This window comes from Pogona vitticeps, chromosome 6, assembly GCF_051106095.1.
Source record: "Pogona vitticeps strain Pit_001003342236 chromosome 6, PviZW2.1, whole genome shotgun sequence".
Lineage (NCBI taxonomy): Eukaryota > Metazoa > Chordata > Lepidosauria > Squamata > Agamidae > Pogona > Pogona vitticeps.
In genome coordinates, this window is record NC_135788.1 from 3,224,862 (window position 1) to 3,251,101 (window position 26,240).

Below are 26,240 nucleotides of genomic sequence, written 5' to 3' on the forward strand. Positions count from 1 at the left end.
ACTGCAGCAGAGCACAGAGTGCTACTCCTGTCCTCTGAAGATGCTGGCCAGAGGGACTGGCGAAACGTTAAGAAGAGCAACCTTCAGAACATGGCCTAAGAGCCCGAAAAACCCACAGCAGCCACTGTCTTAACAGTCTTTCCACCTGCCTGGCCTCACCATCCTTTGAGGCACTTGACCCACATGTCAAACAGCTCTTGCCATCAAGAAGTTCTTCCTAATGTTCAGTCAAAATCTCCTTTCTTGCCATCAGAATCCTTTACACCCTACCTTCTGGAGATGCAGAAAACAAGTTTGTTCCATCCTTCATGTGACAATAATAACAGTAATGATAATAACGGCACATGAATTTCTAGGTAGACCATACTCAGAAATCACTGTAACCATGTATGCTGACTCTTCCAGGTTGAATCTCAGTCTCACTCTGCTCGCCCTCCAGCCCATATTCTGCAAGCGGTACAACTTTTTCCCAAGATCACACAAGGCGTACAGCCTCATACAAGCATACGCCTCTAACCGCACAACTCAGCCTTCTCCAGATTGAACCAGGGTTAGCTGGAGATCACACCGAGGTCCACAAGCAGATCCTTATATTCCACCAGGGAGAAATAGCGTTCTGACGTCCTGCTTTCATGCCTTGTGTCATCTCTGGATCAATGCTTCTGGAAGACTTGGATCTTCAGAAACGGCTGGACCTCATCCCCCAGCATCCGTGGCCAGCATGGCCGAGGGTTGCCAGATTCTGAAAGCCGTCATTCGATCACATTTACAAACTCAAGACTAGGAACCACAGGCTGATATTAGTTCTGAAGGGGAGCACGCCCTTGTGTGTATTTCAGATGACAAGCCCCAGAACCCCCCACCCAAGACATATGGGAACTGCAGCCGGCAAAACACAAACCTACACACCTGCAAGTTTTGTGCCCCTAAAAAGCACAAAACAGCACACACCTCTTAGTTCTCCAGGTTTTCAGAGACAAGAGGCAGTTCTGTCTTGAGAAGCTCGGCTTGAACTTGGCATTTTATGTTGTTGTTTAGTCGTCAAGTCGTGTCTGACTCTTCGTGACCCCCTGGACCAGAGCACGCCAGGCATCTTATACACACATACAAATAACCCTATAAAGCCCTAAACGGTTTGGGACCTCAATACCTAGCAGAACACCTGTTTCCAACAGGATCTTCTCATCCGACAAGAACATCTCAAGCAGGCTGGCTGACAATTCTAAGAAGGCCAGAAGGAGCAGATGAGAAACTGGGCCTTCACGTCCAGTCGCTCCTCAGCTGTGGAACAAACTCCCCATCGCAATTCATCTGCCTCCTTTACTGGTAATTTTTTTTTAATCACTTCAAAACTTGGTCATTTAGGCCAGCACTTCATAATGTTGCACCTGCGGCTTCAAGCAGAGTTCAGCTAACCTACCTGATCAAGTCTGCCATTTTAAATGTCCTAAATGTTTTATGCAAATGTTTCTATGTTTTGACTGTACAGTTCATTTGCATTTTTATCATTTTTCTGTTCCGGTTCCGTTCAATCGTACTTTAATTGTCCTCTTTATGTATGTTGTAAACTGCTCAGAGTGGACTTTGGCTGGGCGGTAGGTTTAAGCAAGCAAGGAAGGAACAAGGAAGCATGCAAGTAAACAAGTGGTGCTGGAGGAGGCACTTGAGAGTCCCCGGGGCTGCAAGGAGAACAAACGGATCCATTCTGAAGGAAATCAACCCTGAGTGCTCCCTGGAAGGACAGATCCTGAAGCTGAGGCTCCAATACTTTGGCCATCTCATGAGAAGGAAAGAGTCCTTGGAAAAGCCCCTGATGTTGGGAAAGTGTGAAGGCAAGAGGAGAAGGGGATGACAGAGGAGCAGATGGTTGGACAGGGTCACCGAAGCGACCAACATGAATTTGACCCAACTCCGGGAGGCAGTGGAAGACAGGAGGGCCTGGCGTGCTCTGGTCCATGGGGTCACGAAGAGTCGGACACGACTAAACAACAAAGCAAGTAAGCAAGCGAGCGAGCAAGCAAGTAAGAAAGCGAGCCAGCCATGCCCCCTCCCTTTCCCCATTTATCAAAAATCCAGGGCAGATAGAATTGTTCTCATTCTCCCAGCCCAACAACGGTGTGCCAGCCTACATCCATGCCAGGCTCCCCTTCAGCCAAAAGCCCAACATGAATGCTGGAACGGAGGATGCCAACCAGGGGATGTGATCCAATTCCAGGCAACCACCTCTCCCTTTCATGGCACTTCTCCGCCTTGTAAAACAGGCTTGACCGGACATACCTCGAAAAGGGGAAAGAAAGGGAAGGGGGTCGGCTCTTTGGGGGATTAAGGAACTTAGCAACGCTCCACAGAGAGAGAGAGAGAGAGCGCTTCAGAAAGTCATGTTTAATGATACTTAAAGAAACTCAAGCAAGAAGTGGGTGGGAATTTAATTAAAACACCCGTTAACTCGGGCCTGGGGGAATAAATCAAGTGTGCTAATACTCTTAACTTTTCATTAATGAAATACAAAAAGAGGGCTCCCTCTCAAGCAGGAAGAATTTGGAGAAGGAGAAAGAGTCCCGTCCACAGAAGACAAGAGCGGCCGTAATCCTATTAGAATCTGGCCACTCCATTTAAGATCCTTGAAGGACAGAGCTGGGGAAACAATACCAGGCGGGTGGGCGGGGCGGGACCACCGTTCTCAAAATCCCCTACACGGCTGGGGGATTCTGGAATTTGTTGTCCAGGAAAGCATCTTTACTAAGATCTGGTGATGAGTGTCCAGTGTAGCATTCAGTGTACAAACAGTCTTGTGCTCATAGAATCATGGAGTTACAAGGGGCCTCGAAGGCCATCAAGTCCAACCCCCTGGTCAGGAATCCAAATCAAAGCAGATCTGACAGATGGCGGTCCCATTTTCTCTTGAAGGCCTCCAGAGTTGGGAGCACTCACCCCCTCCCCTTGAGGTCATGGGTTCCGTTGTCGTACTGCTCTTACAGTTAACAGATTTTTCCTGGTATTCAGCCTTAATCTGGCTTTCTGTCGCTTGAGCCCATGGTTGGGTGTCCTGCACTCTGGGATGGTGGAGAACAGATCCTGCCCCTCCTCTGTAGGACAGCCTTTCAAGTCTTTGAAAAGTGCTCTCCTATCTCTGCTCAGTCTTCATTTCTCAAGGCTAAACATGCCCAGCTCTTTCAGTCTTTCCTCCTAGGGCTTCCTGTCCAGTCCCCTGATCATCATCCTTGTTGACCTCTTCTGAACTTGCTCCAGTTTGTTGGCATCCTTCTTAAAGTGCCGTGTCCAGAACTGGACAAAGTACTGAAGACGAGGGCTAACCAGCGCCAAATAGAGGGGAGACTAGTACCTCACAGGATTTGGAGACTATACTTCTGTGAACCCCACTTAAAACTGCACTGGCCTTTTTTGCAGTCACATGGCACTGTTGGCTCATATTCAGCCTCTGATCTACAACAATTCCAAAATCCTTCTCACTGGTAGTATTACTGAGCCAAGTATCCCCCACCTTGTCACTGTGCAATTTTGTGTGTGTGTGTGTGTGTTTTCTAGGTGTAGAACTTTGCACTTAGCCCTGTTCAATTTCATTCTGTGGTTTTCAGTCCCGTGCTCCAGCCTATCAAGATCATTTTGAGCTTGGTTCCTGTCTTCCAAGTCAGGAGCCATTCCACCCAATTTGTGTAATTTAAAAAGCGAGAGAGCGAGAGCGATTGAGAGGCTGCCTATTCCACAGCCTTCCACCCAACATGAAGAGAGAAGGAACATCGAGACGTCCTCCCAGCTAATGACCTCATCTCTCGTGCCAGACAAGCGAGCCTTGTCGCTGGCGTTGAGCTCATATCATAAGCACTTAGCAAGCTATGAAACGCCATGAAATCTACACAGCTGATCCAGAGAGGGTGAGGAAAGGAGGGAGGGGGAAAGGGCCACTGGAGAGCTTCTCTCAATATATTTCTTTTTTTAAATTTGGGCAGGAAAGATGTTCACCTTGGGCCTTCGAGGTGCTCCCATCACCTAGGAAGCAAACGTGATGTTTCCAGCAAGGCTCTGAGGGAGAAGACGTGGTCCCACCTAACCAGAAAGCGCAAGGCTGCCAGCTCCTAGGGCCGGGGGTCTAAACCCGTCTACCGAGCCTCCGGAGACTCATTAGGATCAGAAGCATATGTATGTGTAATGGAAAAACAACATTCCATACCGCTGAGAGACCACCGTGCATTTGGAGAATGCATCTTCAGAAATGGCCTCCTGGCATGTAGGTTTGAGCATGACGGCTATAGGAGCATACCTGGGGAGCGCAGGGTTTAATCATCCACCCTTGAGGATTGACAATACCCTCAAATGGCAATATCCAGGGTTCTTGGGGGTAGAGCTTGTTGCTTATGGGCCGTTGAGTCAACAGGGACTTACGTTGACTCTACTTGGGCTTTCAAGACCCATGAGATATTTATGGAGCGGTTTGACCAGCGCCACCCCACACACCTCTCAGGGAGTCTCCAAGGCTGAGCGGGATCGGAACGCAGACCTCATGAGTTCTAGTCCGTGTGGCACTACCCACTCCACCCCGCTAGGCATTGTGGGTGGCGCTAGAGACTCTTAACACACAAGGGACCACAGGGCGCTGCCAGTCCGCCACGTAAGTGGGCTAAGAGACTGATGGGCCAAACTGGGCCACTCCAAGACGGTAGCCACAGGGACGTGGAAGAGATGACCTCTCCGCATGGCCTGGGATAAGACTGGATAGCTCTATGGTTGAGGTCTCTGGCTGCAGAGTTGGGAGTTCGATTCCCACAGGCTGGACTTGATGATGATCCGTAAGGGTCCCTTGCAGCTCTAAGATGATGATAACGAAGAACAGAGTTTCAAGATAACTAATCTGTTCACACTCAATTTCAGAAGCTAAGCTGCGAATCTCGCCAGGTAGGGCTGAGAAGGAACTCTGTCTACCACCTGAACAGCGACCGCTGCCAGTCAGGGCTGTCAATACTGAGCTAAACAGACCAAGCATCTTGTGCGGTGTAAGGCACCTTCCCGATAGTGTGTCCCCTAAAACAAAAGGCAAAACAGCTTCTTTGGCAGTTCCGTCCATGCCTAAATAAAATTTAATGATGGGACAGGGTTATGCTCAAGTAGAAAAGAGGAGATCTGGGTTCAGATTCCTGCGTTGTCGTGAAGCCACTGGCTCCGTCCATCTCTCCACCGAGAGGACAGCAGGGGGCTGTTTGAAAGATACAAGGAAAAGACCACTCATGTCCGGTCCCGGGTTTCTAGCAGGTGAAAGAGAGACAGGGAGGTGATTCCCCTCCAGCATCATCCAGGACGGCTTCTCAGCTCTGCAGGAACAGGCAGATCCGGCGGCCGACGAACACCGCACTTGTGCATGCACAGAGGGCTTCTTTTCCCCACCTCTCGGCAGAGGCAAGCAGGCGTCGATATGTTCACAGCCCGAGGCCAACCTCCTGGAGCAGAGATTCCTAAACCTTGGCCCGAAACTCAGGGTGCAGAACCCAGAAACCCTGGCTGTCGACTCTGCTCGAAGAACCGAAGTCCATTCACCTCCAGGACCCCCACCAAACGTCTGGGGACCCCCCCTGCCCTGGGGACACTCCTGCGAAGCCGCCGGCTGGCTTCGCATGCCTCTCTGCTCCAGCCTAAATCTTATTAGCATCAGCTTATCTTGATAAGGCTCCCCTCCCCGGCCGGTCCGCATTCGCCCCATTGCAAGCCCTCTTTGTTTTCGCTGAAACCTAATCCCGGTGGCTGCCGCCAGCTTTTTCCAGCCATCTCCTCGTTGCGGCCCTTCCACACCCGAGCCGACGCTGGGAGAGAAAAAGACACTGCCCTGCAGCCACCGCCTTCAACGGGGACAGGTCGGACTACAATTCCCATCTGCCTCCGCCCAGCCCCAAGAGAAGCAGAGCAGGAAAGCTCCACCGGGAAACCAGGGCCGCCAGCTTCTGCTCTTCCTTAACGGCCCTCCTAACCGAAGTAAGAGCACATTAACATTTCTGTGCTTGTTCTCCTCTTCCCTCCTCACTCCCTTTCCTTTTGTGTTCTGTCTTTCCAGATCACAAGCCCGAGGGAGCAAGGATTGCCCTGTCTTTTATTCTGCACTGACCAATAAGGCTTAACTTCATCCCTAATAAAATCTTGGCAGTCCCATCGTTTCTATCTTTTCCCCGTGCCACCCCCTGTTGCACTGCTTATGTGTAGCCTCCATAATTAATTGTAAACCCCCCCGTAGAGTGGTTTAAGCACTATGGGGAGGGGGTATATAAAAAGCACAATTTTGTTCTCCTCCCCCCCCCTTTCTCTTTCCCCTCTCATCTGGGTCCTTTCATAAGAAGGGGAAAACTCTGAACCGGGATTCCCCCGCCCCCCGATGACAAATCTCAGAGTGTCACCAACCAGCATGGACAGCAGTCCTACTACCTCATCCTTGTCATCACCATCTATCTCCTCATCATCATCCTAGCTGGAAAGGATGCTGAGAATCATCAAACCCAGCCACCTGTCAAGGGAGCCCAGTGGGGAAATCAAACTCCCAACCTAAACCCACTGAACGATCCAGCACTTCCATAATCATCATCTTCGAACAGCAGAGGCTGGAAGGGACCCTGAGGATCATCCAGTCCAGCCCTTATCAAAGAGGTCCAGTGTGTGTGTGTGTGGGGGGATCGAACTCCCAACCTCTGGCTTCCGCCGCCCAATATCCAAACCACTGAGCTATCCAGCAGTTCATTAAGGATCATCATCACCATGATCTCAGAATGGCAGGGCTGGAAGGGACCCGACAGATCATCCCGTTCAGCCCTAATCAAGGAGGCCCTGTGGGGGGAATCGAACTCCCAACCTCTGGCTTCTGCAGCCAGAGAGCTCAAGCACTGAAGAAGTTCTAGGAGCTTTAATTTTAAAAATGAGTGTGTTTTTCCCCCCGTATCTCAAATTATCTTTCCTTTGCCCCCAATTGCAAGGCAGAGGATGGGGGGGGGTTCTTCCTCCTTGGCTTCAAGCCAACCCCTTCACGCAGGATCCCCGGCCCCCTCCGCCGCCGCCGCCGCCTGGCACGCTCACCTTCATGCCCACCAGGTTGTTGTGGAAGTCCACCCGGGCGCGCAGGTCCTTGTTGGACTTCTTGCCCAAGAACTCCTTGACAAACTTGTTGCTGTACTTGAGGTTGTCGCCGCAGCCGCCCCACTGCCAGGCCTCGCGGTTCTCCAGGTCGGGCGCCTCGTCGCAGGTGCAGCGCTCCATGCGCCCGGCGCTGCAGGCCTTCGCCATGGCGTGGGTGAGCCCCGCTGAGGAGATGGCATAAAGGAAGGCGGTCTCCTTAAATCCTGTGGGCCGCAAGGACAACGCAAGGTGACCATAAGATACGGGGTGGGGGGAACTCGGCTGCCCGCATAGACCGGTTCTTGCCCTTCACAATCCGGGACCCCATGACCTGTTGCCGGAGCATCTTTTTCCTCCACCTGCCCCACGAGGTCCCTCCCGGGGCCACTGACCCTCCAGGTGAGCCACTCAAAGGGAAGGCCAAGTAATCATCAACCCAAAGCAGGTCCTTTTTTGCAGCGGCCCCAACGCTTTGGAATCCGTGGCACCTGGAGCCCTCCCACGTTTGTCAACATGGCTTTATAGAGACGCCTTTTGGGGAAACCCTGCTGGAGGTGTGTTTTGCTACTCTGCACATTTACATGCCCCACGCTGGAGTTTATTCTGCTCTTTCTACCTCTTGACGTGTTGACTGACTGTCATTTTGAGTTTTATTTTTACTTACTATATATACTCGAGTATAAGCTGACCCGAATATAAGCCGAGGCACCCAATTTTACCACAAAACACTGGGAAAACCTATTGACTCAAGTATAAGCCGAGGGTGGAAAAAGCAGCAGCTACTGGTAAATTTCAAAAATGAAAGTAGATACCAATAAAATTACATTAATCGAGGCATCAGTAGGTTAAATGTTTTTGAAGATACTGCCCTTCTGAGCTGCGAGACACACTTCACTGCCTGAGGTGCATCTCCCTCTCATCCCTTTATGCCTGCAGGACATGGTGAGCTGTCTCTAGTCTCTCTACCCCCCCCCAGCTCCGATTCAAGTCCCGAAGTGGAGATTCGTGAAAGGTGGGTACATAAAATATGCAGAAGGATAAGGATGGGAGTATCCTGGAAGCGGAAATGCAGTGTAATTAACCTGGGGCATTGGACCACCCACAGAAGCTGCAGGCGCCCATAGATGAGCAGGAGAGTCCGGAGAAGACCCACCCTACGGGGGAGAACATGTAATTTTGACACTGACTCAAGTATAAGCCGAGGGGGGGTGCTTTTTCAGCAAAAAAAAATTGTGCTGAAAAACTAGGCTTATACTCGGGTATATACAGTATATGTATTGGGGCAGGGTAGGGCGGTCCAGGGGGGGAGTTCAAGATGACTGTAAACCGGCCAAGTAATGTATTTCACTAATGGGGTGGTAGGGAAGGAAAGAAGGAAAGGAAGAAGGAAAGGAAGTAAGTTGATTCTTCAGGAGCATGAAAGAGAAGCACGCTTGGGAGATTAATTAGCAATTCCCAACCTTGGGTCCCCAGATGTTCTTGGACTACAACTCCCAGAAATCCTGGCCGGCACAGCTCATGGTGAAGGCTTCTGGGAGTTCTGGCCCAAGAACATCTGGGGACCCAAGATCGGGATCCAGTGGTGCGGAACCAGGCCAATGATCTGCATTTCTCTGCAGAACCCTGGTTTTTTTTTTCTGTGCTGACCCTGCTCTCATATCAGGATCTCTCACAGTTCCTCAAAACATTGGTTCAGGCGATTTCTCTTTTTCCACTCTTGGCTGGCTCACTGTGGACATGAATCTATAAACAAAAACTGGGTTCTGCAAGGCCTGAGTAGGAGCCCTGCCCAACTGGATATCCCAGAATTGGGTGAGTAGGAGGAGCACTCTCAAGATTACGTCCCACCTCTGAGGTCCTCGTGGTGTTTGAAAGGCACGGAGGAGAGGTTCCTGATACCAAGCAGAAGCTCTAGAAAGTTCTGACACGCACAGAGACCATAAAGAAGAAACTCTGATCTAGCAGAGCTGGAATGGGACCTCTGGATCACTGAGTCCAGCCGCTGTCAAGGCGGCCCAGTGGAGGATCGAACTCCCAACCTCCGGCTTCGCAGTCAGATGTCTCAACCCCTGAACTATCCAGCAGCACCTGAGCTATCCGTCCGAACTCTTTTCGATTCCACACATCTATTGGCTCCCAGTTGGAAACAAGGAACGTCTCAGAACCCTCAGAGTCCAATCCAGCCCTATAAGCTTCAACTTTAACCCCAAAGGTAGCGTTCCTTGGCTTGTTATGGGGAGAAACTTCCAACGTTGGCCTACAAAGGATGTAGGGTCAACCCTCCTAGGTCAACCCAGCACGTTCCTCCATGATGAATAAAAGATTCCCTGCCTAGTCCGGCCCTCTGAATTTGTCCAAGATCGCCATCTGATTCTTTTGGTGGCCATGCTAGTGGTGGTGGAGGGGCTTCCACAAAGCACCTTTTCCCAACTCTGTTGCTAAGAGGTTAATGGACCCTCCAAGGTCCCGCATGCCCAGTTTAATAGCCCCCATGCCTTCCCCCGGCTCACCTCTCTTGAGCAGGCTGGCCCGGTAGCGCCCCTCCAAGGTGCAGTTCCACCGCTCAAATCGAAACTGGTACTGACATTCCAGGGCGCTCATGCTGATGGCCTCCATAAGGGTCTCGGCCACGCCAGGATCCCTCCGGCACATCCTTCGCTGTTTCTTCTCAAGCTTCAGGCGGTCGCAGACTTTATAATGGGCTTTGACGGCAGCCTCCTCCATTTCTGAAGTCAGAGGGAGGATGGTCAAGGGTTCGTTCCCGGTCAACCTGGAGAGGAGGAGGAAGAAGAAGAAGAGGGTCAAGGAGCAGATCTGGAGAACTACACCGGCTGAGACAGGAATGGTGGGCCAGACAAGGCAACCCCTGTTGAGATGGCAGGATGGGCTCAAAGAGCAATTAAGAAAGCTAACCGGGGGAAAAAATTGATAATTTGAAATATGTTGCTGGTGGAGAGCTTTAGGGATACCTAGGACTGCCAGAAAGACACACAAGTGGGTCCTTGACTAGCTCAAGCCTGAACCCTCTCTGGAGGCCAAACTGTTGGAACTGAGGCTGTCCTCCTTTGGGCACACCATGAGAAGGCAAAGGGTTCTCTGGGAAAGACAATAAGGCTGGGAAAAGAGGAAGGCAGCAGGAAAAGAGGAAGACCCAAATATGAGATGGATCCAGTCCCTAAAGAAAGCCACAGGATTGAGTCTACAAGAGCTGAGCAGGGCAGCTGAGGATGAGGTATTCTGGAGAAGGTTCAATCATAGAGGCACCACAACTCGGAGGCAACTGGACGGCACATCACAGCAACAGCAGACGTTCATAGTTTCAGGGTTGCATTGGTGGAAACGGCACAAAAATATATAAGCAGGCGATCTCCCCCCTAAGAGCATCCTTGGGACCTCAGATCTTCAAGGTCTTCTCCCTCACTCCCACCACCCTCCGAAACATGCTTGGTGCAGACAGAGGAGAGGGCCTTCTCGGTGGCTGCTCCTTTAGACTCTGGAACTCCCTCCCACTGGAGGCCAGCCTGGCCTCCTTCCTCCTGTCCTTCCACCTGCAAGCAAAGACCTTTCTTTTCAGGGAGGTTTCTAGAAACGGAACTGCCCACTTTGGAAGAGACGTTTTTACAGGGGGGAGGGTCTGAACTTCATTTTTATCGGCAAAAAACACCTTGAAATCCCTTTAAAGTACTTGTTCAGCAGTTGTTTTACTACGATTGCACGTATTCAGTATTATAACTCAATGTATTTTTAGCCACTACCTGCTCTTTAAAAAAAGGGAAAATGCCCCCTTGAGGGTCCCTGACTTGGGGTAAATGCAAGATAATCAATATTTTAGGGATGTCTTCAATTCAAGGGCCCTCCGTAGAGATGAGCGCGAATCGGTTCGTCCCAGTTCGTAAAGGCTCCCCTGGCTCAATCCGTTATTCACGTGCCAGCTTCCCGCCCCTCCACAACAGATCTTCCAGTCCTGGCAAGAGCTCCGGCTTCTTTGCCCCGCCCTCTCGGCTGATCTCCCAATCCGAACAAAAGGGCGGGGCAGGCAAGTCCGGGCTCTTGCCGGTGACTGGGAGATCCGCCGAGGAGGTGGGCAAAGCGAGCCAGCCGGGGCCTGGGGAGGGGCCGACTTAAGCCAGAGGCGGGGAGCCACAGCACCCTCTGCTGCTGTCTTTATGAACTGGGACGAACCGGGGCGAACCGGTTCGTGCCCATCTCTAGCCATCTGCCTCCGGAAGAGCCTTAACATCCGCTATGACTCCCATTTACAATGCCTGTCGCGGATCAGCCGTCCTTGGCAAGACAACATCCTTCCAAGAAAGCATGCCAACGTGATGGCAGGCGATGTTTCTTCAAAATTCTTCTCGCTAAGTTTTTCCCCCCTCCCACTCTCTCTCTCTCTGTCTCTCTCTTTCAAAACAGAGGTCTGTTCTTTCTCTCACGCACAAGCCCACAGGCACTCAAACGTGCAAGGAGGAGCAGCCAAGAGACTGTTCCCAGCGTTGTGCGTGACGACACCCTGTGTGGAGTCCTGGCTGGCACCGCTTCCCGGAGCGTTCGCAGGAACATCTGTTGGAAGGGTGACCATATTTTTGGGAGGTCCCCCCCCCCTTCTTTGCAGGCTAGTTAGCCATCTTTACCTGAGCCCGGGCTTTCCGCCAGCTAGCCGCTGGGACGGAGGAGGCCAGAGAGAAAAGCCGGCACAGGGTCTGATACGGGAGCACGGACGCCTTCTCCGGTGCTAGGAGGAACCAGGGGAGAAGAAGGTGCCAAGAGAGAGCGGACTGACATCCATTGTGCAAAACGCCTGGCTTTGTTTGGCTTTCCAGAACACCATTTCTGTTCGCTGGGAAAGACAGCTGCTTAAGAAAGAATTTGCAACGCATCCCATTTTTTGCAATTACGTTTTATGATCATCGGCCATTTTTCCCAGCCTTGGGTCCCCAGAATGTTCTTGGGACTACCGCTCCCGGAATTCCTGACCAGCGCAGCAAGGGGCGAAGGCTTCTGGGAGTGGTAGTTCAAGAACCTCCAAGGTTGGGAGCCACCATCTTAGAGGAAGTCTTCCTGCCCTGACAGCTATCAGAACAAGCTCTTTGCAGCCAGAAGGGAAGAGGAATTTGCTGCACTCCAATGGGCCGGGGAAAGATATTTGTTAGGCACCACAACTCCCAGAATCCCCCAGACACTAGGGTCAGGCTGGCTGAGGATTTGGGGAATTATAGTCCATAACTTCTCCCCCCCCCCATGGGGATGGGAAGCCTCCAGGGCTACACCTCCACCCCACCAGCCAGGTCCTTCTCTTCCAAAGCGGTCACGTTTGGTCTCCTTGGCATTCTGCTCGGGGGACGATGGGATCTGTAGTCCAAAACCAAAACAATATCATTTTTGTAGCCTGCAAAACAAGCCACCGCAAAGAACGAAAACAGGAGCTACCGATTCCTCTGTTCCCCGCCGAGGAAGTTGCTCCGTTATGAGCGAAGGCTCTGGCATGTCACAGATAAGCCCGTAAAGCTTTGGAAGAGAATGCTGTATTTCACGGCTAAGGTACGTTTCCCCTTTCGGAAACAAGGGCAGGCATTTAAGGCCAGCTGCGTGCCCATGGCTTAAGACACTAGCCGGGAGCAGCCTCCGCATGGCACTCAGGTAATCCCTTAAACCCCCCTTTTATGCCATTTAAAGCGGGGATAGGGAGGGGGGGTCGTGCGAGGTCGCTGTGCCAGAGACCCACTGAGCACTGAAGCTTCCAGTGGGGCTCCGCTTGCCAGGCTTGGCACCGCCTCTCCTCGGCCAAGTATGACGGTATCCCCTGAAACCCGCACTCAATCGATCGCTCACTCACCTCCACCTCGAAGAGGGAAACTGGCCAGAGGTTCAGATGCCAACTTTCGTAAAGACCAAGCACTTCAGATCAAGACCAAGCTAATCTCTCCACTTCATGCCTTAAGCAGCCCACAGGCACATACAAAAGGGACGGTCGACACCACGCTATGCATTTCAGCATATTGTACGCTGCGGTAGACTACCCCTAGGTTCCAATTTTTATTTTTCCTAGCTTGGCGAACTGCCATTCTATAGCCATGGAGGTCTGTTTAACTGAGCAGAGCAAAGCTCTCACTGTGTAGAGACTCTCTTTAGTTACGTGCTGCAACAACAAAAAATTCTTGGAAGATTCAAAGTCTTGAAATGTTTCATTAAAAAAAAACAAACCAACCGGACATACCTATACATTGTAGATGCCTCATCATTGGCAAAGGGAATTCCTTAACTACTGAAAACATCTGATCATTACAGCCAGAGCAGCTTTTTTTCCCCCATTTCACACAGTTTGCAAAAAATTAGTTTCCTTTGTTTCATGGCCGGTCTTGTGGGGATAAAGATGGTGAGGTGGACTGAGGGGTGGGGACGGAAACCGGATACAGGATTCCACTCCTCTTTTGCCCTGAACGAAGGGCTGTTCCCCCTAAAGCACATCCCTTCCAAGGATGCGCCAAATACCATTGACAGTCACGATGGCGCACTGCATCCTCGTCCTCCATCTTCCTTCTCTGGAGGACTCTCCCCAAAGATTCAACATTTAAAAATATATCTAGCACATTTCCAAAATGCACCAGAAGGTCAGATGGGAAAAAAAAAGTGGTTGAAACGGTGCTTTTATGTCAGGTCTATTTCTTCTCTTTACTACCCACTCACCCACCATGCCCACCAACAAGGAACACCCCGCCCTTTCGGGACTACAATGCCCAGAATCCCCCTCCGAATACAGACACCAACGGGGTTGGGGGCAGTGAAGTCCAATCTCTTTATGCTTCCAACTTCTGAACGAGAGCCATGTCATGCACAATGCACGTCTCCTCCACTTACAACCTTATGCCGCGCTCAAAAGGACGCCAGCAACGTATGAAGCACATCTTTCAGAACCTGTGTCATGCGGGTTCTGAAGGATGCGCCTGCTAGCAGTCTTAAGGACATCCATCATCCACCTCCTGTCACTTCCCTGACTCCTCTAAACGGTAACCATAATCAGAGCGGTAGCCAGGAGAGAAATTCCTAAAAGCAGCATTGGGTTGCAAGCGGTCCCTCTTTTAGCGCAAGGTGTTCACGAGTGATTTGGCGATGAGTGAGTAGTTCAGCGAGTTCGGGACCTCGCTGCAGGCAGGTTAGAACTTCAATCCCCCACCGTGCCTCCAGAAGACCAGGGGGCAAGCCCAGGATGCCCTCCGAGGGAATGGGAAGCCACGTCTGAGAACTATCTACAAAACCCTGGAAAGGCTTGCCATAAATCAAAATTGCCTTGACAGCACACAATCATTATCAGTCCCAAACAGGCAATCAAGAGCCATTCCCTTTGCAAAATGCCTGCTCTTCATTTGCCCGCGCTGATCAATCTGGCAGCGTGCACTCTGGATGCTCGGGGGAGAGAACTGGCTATGGCATTTGCACCTCCAGGTTTACCTTGCTTTTAGGGCATTTCATGTAGTAGCAGCAACGGGCATGCACCAAGCCTTTCTGATTCTCTGGAGGCTGAACACAACGAAGGGAGGAAGGAAAGAAAGAAGGCGTTTTCTCTTGGCTTCAGCATGACTGTGGCATCACTGGAATGTGTGGGAATCAGAGAACACCAGGGGGAGAGATTCTGCATTTCAACTCAGGTGGCCCCTTTTTCTTTTAACCTTTTGGCACCCGTTGCCAAGAGTTATTTCCATCCGACAGCAACATCACGCAGTCCACGGCCCTCCCTCCAGATTCTTTATAGCACACATACTGTAATTCCCAAAGTTTAGAAAGTAAATGATTACATGTAACTCGCCGGTTCTAATTCACTCTCCTTTTTTAATCGTTGTTTTGCTCCATCGCGACTGTTAACAAGGGGCAGCTTCACTCCCTTCACTCGACCTTCTTAGCTAGTTTCAATGTTTGTTTTATTTTTATGCAATTATTTATACACCCCTTTTCTGCTCACAGGGGACCTTCTCGCAAGAGAGAAAAGAAGAAACTTTAAAACACTGTATTCTCGAAGGCTTTCATGGCTGGGATCCGATGGTAGTTGTGAGTTTTCTGGGCTCTTTGGCCGTGTTCCGAAGGTTGTTCTTCCTAACGTTTCACTGGCATCTTCAAAGGACAGGAGTCAGAACTCTGTCTGTGCTCTGGTGCAGTTCGTGGGATAGTTGAGTATTTATAGCTGTGGGATCAGCTTTTGTCCTTTTCGGGGGATTGGGTGATTAGGGTGATCAGCATGTTTTTTTTAAACCTTATCTAAGTACTACATTTTAAAAATATTCAAACATGCATTAAGAACTAAACAATCAAGTATAATTTTTTTAAAATTTTTTAAAGTTAAACAACATTCCTGAAATAATTTACTGCTTCAAAGCCTAGTTAAAGAGGAAGGTCTTTGCCTGATGATGGAAGGACAAGAGGGAGGGGGCCCCACCTGGCCTCTCGGGGCTGTGCCTTCCAAATCCTGGGAGCCACCGCCGAGAAGGCCCTGCCTCGTGTCCTCACCAAAGAAGCTTGGGAAGGTGGTGGAATCAAGAGAAGGGCCTCTCCAGAAGATCTTAAAAGCGAAGAAGGCTCATATGGGGCGATACGATCCTTCAAAGTTACAAGGAAAGTCACACTAAATACTGGAGGAGGAATATATACAACTCAAGTGCCAGATTGTGCTGGTCACCATGATGGGTGGCATGGCAACATCAAGGCAGATAAGGAGAGGGAGTGTTTTTCGAAGTGGAAAGCCTGGAGCATGCATTTTTTTTCAAAGTATCTAAAAGTGAACACTTAACTACTTTTGAGAAACAGGGAAGTGAAGAATTCCTTTTTGCAAAGTGCAACTATAATGGGATTTAACTACTTTCTGAAGTCTTGGACTTGTAACGGGGACTAATTTGTTACGTTTTCCAAGTTCCATGAAAGCACCACTGATTTTCCTTTGGTTTTAAGCGACCGTCGTTTTGATTGGGTCAACAGCAAGATCGGTTCACATATAGTGACGTAACGCTACAAGAATACAGGGGGACATCAGGATCGAAGCTGGCAATCCAGCCCAGACGACTCTCATTTCTCTCTCTCTCTCTCTCTCTCTCTCTTTGCTTTTAATGTATTTTTACTGGGTTTCCTCCATCCAGTATGGTTATGTCGTTTCTGCACCTGCTTCTCTTTGATCTTTCCTCCCTGCCGGGATGACTCAATGGGGTAGAAAGCCTCCACATACCTCATTAAGGTCCTTAAGAAGTACAAGACTTTTAAATGTGCATTCTTCCTTTTTCATTTTAACCTTCTCATCTGATCAAGGAGATAATTCATGACCATTTCACACCAAAGGAGGATCAAATAGGCAAAAGGAAGCCTGTCAAGTCTCTCGCTCCAAAGGCACAGAAGATTTAGCATTCTTGAAAGAAAAAAAGACACGGTGCCCAAACAGCCCATTTGCAACTCTGGGTTATACAGTAATTGATTAAATCAGGAATGTGTTGCCAGCTCGACACTTGGCATTTCTGGGGAGGCTGGAAACCAAGGTCTTTCACAAAGCAAGGGGAGGGCCAGGCAACGGAGAACACAACCGCACATGCCCACTTCAACAACCCCGGGAGAATATGGGAAGTCGCCACTCAAACATTTAAGGTGCATCGTGATCTTCTGTGTGAATAGGGGCACGTTCTGGTTCTGAAACGGGGTTCCTAAAATCACAGAAATAGCTGTAGAACGGAAGGTACCGCAGGGAACCCCCACCCCTAGGCATGCATCAGGCAAAATCTGAAGCATCTCTGACAGATCCAGCCGTCTAACATCTGTTTAAGAACCTCCAGTGAAAGAGACCAATCTTCCAAGATAAATCATACCACTCTTATCAGGCAATTTATCCTAATATTGGGTCAGGATCTGCTTTTTTTGGTACACTTCTCCTTTCAGTAACACTGGGGCTAGCGGTGCAGGACACGTGTCGTTCAAAATCTATGTACGACTCTTATGCTCCCCAAAACATAACTACAAAGCATAAACAGACAAGGGGCCGGCCGGGCTGCCACCATCAAACCAGAAATGGCGGCATTGCCAACCACAGGATCACCAGATAAGTCCAAGAACCACCTTTCTCAGGCCACTTTCCTGGGGACTATTGAATATTTATTTACCATATATATTTGAGTATAAGCCGACCTGAATATAAGCCGAGGCACCCAATTTTACCACAAATACCTGGGAAAACTTATTGACTCGAGTATAAGCTGAAGGTGGAAAATGCAGCAGCTACTGGTAAATTTCAAAAATAAAAATAGATACCAATAAAATTACATTAATTGAGGCATCAGTAGGTTAAATGTTTTTGAAGATACTGCCCCTTCTGAGTTGCAAGACAAACTTCACTGCCTGCGGAGGGAGGACTTATACCGGATGCTGCGCTTATCCACTGCTGCATAAGAAGATGGAGGGAGACGGAGGATTGAGGAGGAAGGTGGGTATATAGAATATGCAGAAGGATGAGGATGGGAGTGTCCTGGAAGCGGAAATGCAGTGTACTTAACCCGGGTCATCGGACAACCCACAGAGGCTGCAAGTGCCCGTAGATGAGCGGGGGAGTCCGGAGAACACCCACCCTGCAGGGAAGAACATGTAATTTTGACACTGACTAAAGTATAAGCCGAGGGGGTGCGCTTTTTCAGCAAAAAAAAAATGTGCTGAAAAACTAGGCTTATACTCGAGTATACACAGTATTTATCTATTGACTGAAATGTTTATTCATTTTTAAAACCGTGTACAACCCAAACCGTGCTGCTCAGATCCATGCCATTCAGGGGAGAGGTGTGATTTGAATCCACCGGATCAAACGTAATCCTCTGGAGCAGCAGAAAAAAACAGCCGTCTCCACATCTTCCCTGTGGCAGCCTTTCGGATAGTCGGAGATCACTTCTCGGTCATCTCTTCTCCAGGCTCAGCCAAGCCATTCCCTGAACAGTCTGCACACAGGGCTGGGTTTCCAGACCCCGCAGCGTCTTGAAAAGGGGACACTTCTTTGGGACACTTTCCAGATGACCTGCACACCCATGAGCCTCCTGGCAAGACACGAGGGGCCCACCACTCCCTGCAAGGCGCTGGTTGCACCGGAAACTGGCAGCGGCGCTGGCTAGGTTTGCCCCAGCGTAAAACGAGGACTGAGCACCTTCCGGTGGATTCACCAGGAGAATCCATACAAAGCCCAAACAGGCATCTCTCTAGCAACCGAGTCACGGCAGGGCCAGCCACGTGTGCCCATCCATCTTCTCGCGCTCCTGCCCCACACCAGAGAATGCACAGCTGACTTTTGTAATCAGTCCGTAACACCTCCGGCGGCCTTTTGTTCGCTCTCACCTCCTAAATTTAAACAGCTCCATTACGGACAGGCGGTCCGACAGTCCGCAGGCAGAACGGCTGCCCCTCTCTGGCATGCTCTTCTCCAGACGGAGGGGTGCTTGGTTTGTGCATAGCTTTAAGAAGCGAGACTTCCCAGACTACAATTCCCAGTCGCCATCCTTCCTGTGAGGGAGGATTCTGGGAGCTGCAATCCAGAAACGGAGTTTCCAACTTTGGTTCTAAACCCCGGCAGCCGACCATTTCACCAAAACTAGTTTCTGAGCCATGCAGGACAAGGAGATCTAACAACATTAGGCTGTTCGGTAACCGGAATCCTACAGGTAATGCCCGTGGGCATCATGCCGGTGGCATACATTTCCTTGGGAAATTGCCAGAAACTAAGAAGTCAGCAGGCCCATTTCCAATCGCTGCCCCCTCCCATCCGCATGCAACACAAATGGCCATTCCCTTCTTCTAGAACTGTTTTGGGACTGCTGTTTTGGGACTGCTTGCCCAAGGCCACCCAGGCTGGCTCTCCTTGCAGGAGGCACAGTTGGGGGATCAAACTCCCAGCCAGAATCTTAAACCACTCAGCTATAATCATGTGTTGTTAAGTTCATTTGGGCTTAACGGCAATCTTTTCCAAGGTTTTCTAGGTATAGAGTATTCAGAATACTTACCATGGGAATATTTACCATTCCCTTCTTCTAGAACTGCTCTGGGACCCCCGCAGCTTGCCCAAGGCTACACAGGCTGGTTCTTCTGCAGGGGAAAAAATGAAATTCCCAACCTCTGGCTCTGCAGCCAGATATCTAACTCACTGAGCTGCACAGCCAGATTTAATGAGTTGTCATCCAGTCAATTCTGACTAACAGCAACCCTTTCTAGGGCTTTTGGGGTACAGAATACTCAGAAGTGGTTTACCATACCCTTTATCTGGTTTGTTTGTTTTTTAGGGTGATGGAAATGTGTAATAGAACGTTGGTCAATATTCATCCAGATCTATCTACCCGTTTCTCAGTATAAAAGCTGAAATATGAATAATAGCAATAATAATATAGTCTACAGTGGTGTCTCGCTAGACGATGATAATCCGTTCCACTGAAATCGCTGTTTAGCGAAATCATTGTCTAGCGAAAAGCATTTTCCCCACTGGAATGCATTGAAACCTGTTTAATGGGAAGAATCGTCGTTGTCTAGCGAAGATCGGCCATAGGAAAGCCGCTTAGCGAACCGCCAATCAGCTGTTTAAATTGCTGTCTTGTGAAGCTTAGGTCCCGAAAACACCTGTTTTGCGAGCGCGGAGGGAGCTGTCAAAATCGTCGTCCAGCAAAAATCGGTTTGCGTAGCAGGGACCAAACATTGTCCGGCGAAATTCCCCCATAGGAATCACTGTTTTGCGAATCACTATAGCGATTGCAAAAAGCCAATGTCTAGCGAAAAAACTGTCATGCAGGGCAACTCTCTAGCGAAGCACCACTGTATACTGTTTGGTAGAAAAGTATTCTTGGGAGAATCCATAACACATACAGAAGGAAAGAAGTGTGGGTTCCGCGCACTAGAATGTTTGGTTACGAAACTAAGCAGGCGCTGTTGCATCACCTTTCAGAATTAAGAGGAAAACCCGAATTAAAAACATAGCAACGTTCTTCAATCCGCTTAGGCTGTGATCAAGCCTGCAATGATTAAGAGCAATCTAGTTATGTAAAGTGATCCTTAAGATATCATGAAAGGCTTTCCGGCCCCCTAAAAATAGACCCACGGGCAATCGACTTAAGCAAAATTACTCTCCTGAATTAGACTGACCCACATACAAGTGGCCAAAACAGGGTTCACGTAAAGAGAGAAATTGTACAACAGCAAAAAAAGCTTATTCATTCTCCATGGCTTGGCCCCACTCCTGGGTGGTGGCCCCATTTCTTTTAATTATTAAGATTCCAGCCAGGTAAAAACCGATCAAGTCCACAGAAACCAAAATAGAATAACAGCACACAACTGCATTGTGGATCGAGCCCAATGACATTAAGAAGTGTGGGGAGCCTACCGACGTAATGAGTAAATTCTGGAGGAAATTCTGACTCGTCCAAGAAAGCCAGTGAACTTCATGATACAAACTGATGTCTTCCAAGTTCCATTGTTTTATATTTATTTATTTATTGGGTTTCTATCCTGCCCATCTAGACCAAAGGTCTACTCTCTTGAACCTTTACTCTACCCAGAGATGAGTGTTCGTCATAACATCCCACACCAGCATCACAAGAGGTGGGATAGACCTAAAAATCAAACTTCCCCCAGCAAATGTAAACAATATACAGTGGTGCCTCGCATTACGTTAATTCCTTCCAGCGAAATCGCTGTAGAACGAAAACGTCGTAAAGCGATTTTAAAAAGCCCATAGAAATGCATTAAAACCTGGTTAATGCGTTCCTATAGGCTGGAAACTCACCGTCCAGAGAAGATCCTCCATAGTGCAGCCATTTTTGCTGCTTGTGCAGCGAGGAATCCATCCCAGAAAACAGCGGGGCGGCCATTTTGTTTACCCGGCGGCCATTTTGAAACCGCCAATCAGCTGTTCAAAAATCATCACTCTGCGAGAATCGGTTCCCAAAGCAGGGAACTGATCATTGCAAAGCAAAATTCCCCCATAGGGAACATCGTTTTGCAATCGCAGAAACATCGACATCAAGTGGTTTCATCGTTAAACGGAGCGCCCGTCTTGTGGGGCACCACTGTATTTGATTTAACCTCTTAATGCTACAACAGCCATCTTCACATTAAACTAGGGGAATACATCTAGCTTTAAGATTTTGAAAATAAGGTTAAAATGCTACTGTGAAAACGTTATTTCTTAGATGTTTCAGCTGACTTGTCCTCCCGTTTAATACCAAAATTATCATGTTATACACCAATGTGTTGTTCTCAAGGTGAGACCCTTCCCACCTCTGTCAAAACTCTGACTCCCACTGCTAAATCTCCTGCTCAAAAAAATTACACACCAGATATAAAAGTAATGGAACAAAGAAATGTCGAGATAATTTACATTGCAATTCCCAGGGATGTCAGAGGTGAAGATAAAGAATTGGGGGGGGGGGGAGAGAATGAACAAAATACTGAAACCTTGCACTAGAAATAACTCACATGTGGATGAAATGCAATTTATTTATTTTATTTATTTATTCTGCTTATACTCCGTCTATCTGGTCATTGCGACTCAGTGGTTCCCACAGCCATCAGGAACAATACCACAGAATTTTATAAAATATAGTATTATAATCAGCTGCAGATCTCTGAAATAAGATTATTCTGGTTGCTCTTCGCATGTCTAACAAAGTTCTCTGCATTCAGAGCCCCCGGGGCTATTTTTAAAGTTTGAAAGACGTCCACCTTGCAGACTGAGTTGCCAAAACAGCAGGAGATAGGATGAGCGAATGGAACCCTTTTTTTTTTCCAAATTCACTCCCAGGACTCATCTAGCAAAGGTGTAACAGAAGCCCTGCTTCCACAGCTTGCGCCAGCAAGAAAGGTTATAACCCAGATTTGGCCTCTAAATTGCACAGCCTAAATATGGGAAGAAAGGTCGACGGTGGAGGATACCCATTCCCGGACCTTGGAGATAATATGTTAATTTAAAAGGCACCTACTAAAAATGGTTACTATGATTTATTTATTATTTATTTATTTCATACATTTGTATACCGCCCCGTTCGTGTAAAAGCTTTATTCTGGGCACTTAACAACCCGTTAAAACCAATACCAACACCAGCAAACATTTAAAAGGTTGTTGTGAGTTTTTCGGGCTCTTTGACCATGTTCTGAAGGTTGTTCTTCCTAACGTTTCACCAGTCTCTGTGGCCATGGGCATCTTCAGAAGGCAGCACTCTGTGCTCTGGCGTAGTTTGCTTGGGAGTGGAGTATTTATAGCTGTGAGATAGACTTTGTCCTTTTCAGGAGATGGGTGATTAGTGTGTCTTGTTGTGGGTGTATTGTTGTGATGAGGAGGAGAGATCACTGCCAAACAGCCTGAAAAACCCACAACAACCATTAGATCCCGGCCATGAAAGCCTTCACGAAAACATTTGAAAACTCACAATATGAAAACTAGACAACACCAAAACAATTTACAGAAGCAGCAAGAGATGTCACATTAAACAGGCGATCAAGCAAATCTACACATCTACAGGATGACGCTTTAGAAAGGATGTGTTTTAATTTTACTTTGAAGACACAAGTTTCTCCTTAGGCACTGAAGCAGGAAGCAAAATGAAGGGCAAAAAAAAAAAAAAAACACCTCCTGAAGAGTATCCAGTATTTAAAGGTCCTGGTATACATTTCAGAATTACAAAATCATTAAGAAAAACGAAATCCGTTTGCGTTTGAGAGACGTGATTCAGGTAGACTTTTGTGGCTGAGGAATCATATTTGCAAATGATGCCCCTGATGACCTCCTGATGACCAATCAGAAAACAAAACAAGCTGATTTGTAAACTAGGGAAGCTGTGACAATCCAACATTTACAGCTACTCTCTTCCCGCATGGGCTCTCCAAAACATGTTTGGCCCTATAACAATCATTTTAGGGTTGCATGAGGGGAGTGGGAAAGGTCCCACTAAATCCAGAGTTTCACACGCTCTCTAAATCTGAGCCCCACTGTTGACAAACTCTGGCTGAAATCCTGCTGCATAGCTCCATGTTCTGGGCCCCACTGTCCTTCAAGAAGGATGCTGACAGACTGGAGCAAGTTCAGTGAAGGGCAACAAGGATGATCAGGGGACTGGAAACCAAGCCCTGGGAGGTAAGATGGAAAGAACTGGGGCATGTTTAGCTTTGGGAAAAGAAAAGTGAAAGATAGAAGAGCACTTTTCAAAGACTTGAAAGGCTGTCCTCTGGAACAATGGTCCCCAACCTTGGGCCTCCAGATGTTCTTGGACTACAACTCCCAGAAGCCTTCACCACCACCTCTGCTGGGCAGGATTTCTGGGAGTTGAAGTCCAAGAACATCTGGAGGCCCAAGGTTGGGGACCACTGCTCTAGAGGAGGGGCAGGATCTGTTCTCGATCATTCCAGAGTGCACGACACGCAGCAATGGGCTCAAGTGACAGGAAGCCAGATTTCGGCTGAATCTCAGGAAAACTTCTCAACTGTTAGAGCAATACGACAACAGAACCCATGACCTCAGGGGGAGGCGATGCGTGCTCCAACACTGGAGGCATTCAAAGGAAAATTGGACAGCCAGATTTGCTTTGATTTGGATTCCAGGACTGAACTGATTTGCACTGAAGTGCTTTCCTGAAATTTTGGTGTCTCTAGGTGTCTGGGGGAGCAGTTTTGCAGTCAAACAAATCGATGAATCAAAAATTGTTTAAAATTCACTGATTTGTATTCATTGAGGGCATTGAGTCGTACGAATACGAATTGATGAATTAGTGATTTCTGAACGAATCTGGTGATTCATTTTTTTTAAAATTGGTGCCCATCTCTAACCCTGAGATACTGAAAACATGCCATCCCACTGTTAAGATCGGAAGCGGCTATTCATTTACCATCGCAAGAGGATTGTCCCCGTTTTCCTCCAGAAGGTCTGGGGTCACGCACGCACCGTTGCCGCTTAATCTGAATTTGGAAACTTCTTGTGTTGTGTCTCAGGTCACTGATCTTCAAGGCAAGAGATGGAAGTCAGCTGTTCCTCTAAGTTTTCACTCCTCTCCATTCATCCCAGAGTGAAATCTGGGAGACAGGAGGAGGACGATGGCAAGAAGGGCCCTCTAAAATATATATATAATTTTTCCAACAATGAAATCAGACAGACCGTCCAGAGGAACTGCCCGGGTTTCACACAGCCTGTTCCAACGGAATCCGTTTCTTGCCACATTACAACATGCCAGAAGGAGGGAAATGAAGTTATGAGGCAAAGAAACTGCTACACCCAAAGAGCTGGCGAGGAATCGAGCGAAGGTTTTCCCTTTTTCTTTTTCCTGGAAATAGTCCAGCTGAGCCCTGGGTGCACCAGCAACACTGCCTAAGTACACAAGACCTACAAGGAGTCACCATACACGTCAGGAGCTAGTGTGTTGTTGTTGTGTGTTTTTTTTTGAAAGAGAGAAGGACTGGGCCAAGAGGACTAGCCTTAGTGGTCACACAACCTTATGCAACCTCGGTGGTTCTAGCCGCGGGATGGCTCTGCTTCCTGGCACCCGGCGTTTCTTGCTTAGCACATGGTCTGAAATTGCTCTCGGTGATATCATGCGAGGAAGTCTCACCCTCATTCATTGGCTTCCAGCGGCCGCACCATTAGTGGTGTCAGCTGGAAAGATTCATGAATCTCGCGCTGGCTCAAGGAGAGATGCTCCTCTACCTCTCCCCCCCGCTTCCCAGGACATCTTGCGGGTCCCATGCAAATAAATAAATAAATAAATCCCAAGTTCTCGTATCACATCATCATGACTGCCCAGCACTACCCAAGTCTAAGGAGAACAAAGCTATCCATTCTGAAGGAAATCAACCCTGAGTGCTCACTGGAAGGACAGATCCTGAAGCTGAGGCTCCAATACTTTGGCCATCTGGTGAGAAGAGAAGACTCCCTGGAAAAGACGCTGATGCTGGGAAAGTGTGAAGGCAAGAGGAGAGAAGGGGTCAACAGGGGACGAGATGGATGGACAGGGTCACCGAAGCAACCAACATGAATTTGACCCAAATCCGGGAGGCAGTGGAAGACAGGAGGGCCTGGTGTGCTCTGGTCCATGGGGTCACCAAGAGTTGGACATGACTTAACAACTAAACAGCAACAAACAAAAAGCCACTTTTAAGCAAGAACTATTCAACACAATTAGATCCTGCATGGAAGTGAGAGCTGGACCATAAAGAAGGCCGACTGCCGAAGAATGGATGCTTTTGAATTGTGGTGCTGGAGGAGGCTCTTGAGAGTCCCCTGGACTGCAAGGAGAACAAAGCTATCCATTTTGAAGGAAATCAACCCTGAGTGCTCACTGGAAGGACAGATCCTGAAGCTGAGGCTCCAGTCCTTTGGCCATCTCATGAGAAGAGAAGACTCCTTGGAAAAGACCCTGATGTTGGGAAAGTGTGAAGGCAGGAGGAGAAGGGGGCGACAGAGGACGAGATGGCTGGACAGGGTCATCGAAGCAACCAACATGAATTTGACCCAACTCCTGGAGGCCGTGGAAGACAGGAGGGCCTGGTGTGCTCTGGTCCATGGGGGTCACAAAGAGTTGGACATGACTAAACAACAACAACCCGAGTCTCCCTGCACCTCCATCTGCCTGACCTTTCCTTGAAACTGAAGGCACAGTTCTACCTCCATTGGCATCTCAGCATGCCAGCCTCTTCCGTGAACACCGCTCCACCAGCGTCAAACGCAGCATAAGTAAGACTAAAGCAAACGTGGAAGCAGAGGAGAGACTTAAAGTCCAATGTGAGGGATAGACAATGGTAGCCGCTCTCAACAGCCCTAGACCAGAGAGCCAACTGTGAAGGACTGTGGAAGCTGGAGATTGGGTAGGACCACCTACCCAAGCCAGAAGCTCTGGATCCAGAGCATCTGTGTGCGATGGTCCTTCCCACGGTTCTTATTGAAACCCCGACGACAGAAGCAAATTCCTGGCTCCCTCTATCCCCCTCCTCAGAAGATTCCAGAGTTTCACGAGGGGTGCTGGGCAGAAGAAGGGAGACCAGGCTTGACACGGCAAGTCACATTCTTCAAAAAGAAAATCTATCCCAACTACGGGTTGGTGTGGCGGGTCTACTCCCCTTGAGATGTCTCCAGCTAAGGCCTTCAGACACGGTTTGGCTTACAACGCCCAACT

General features: G+C 48.8%; 2 protein-coding genes across 2 annotated transcripts in view; both read right to left on the bottom strand.

The window, feature by feature from the left end:
• The window catches only part of LOC144583756 (uncharacterized), a 380,160-nt gene that overhangs the window by 335,473 nt on the left and 18,447 nt on the right, over positions 1–26,240 (bottom strand). The gene's annotated exons all lie outside the window — the stretch shown is intronic.
• The window catches only part of WNT9A (Wnt family member 9A), a 54,957-nt gene that overhangs the window by 8,189 nt on the left and 20,528 nt on the right, over positions 1–26,240 (bottom strand). The window contains exons 2-3 of the mRNA XM_020804930.3: positions 9,615–9,874; positions 7,066–7,328 (exon numbers count right to left, since the gene is read on the bottom strand). Coding sequence (XP_020660589.2) covers positions 7,066–7,328; positions 9,615–9,874 — 523 coding nt within the window. The remainder of the gene's footprint in view (positions 1–7,065; positions 7,329–9,614; positions 9,875–26,240) is intronic.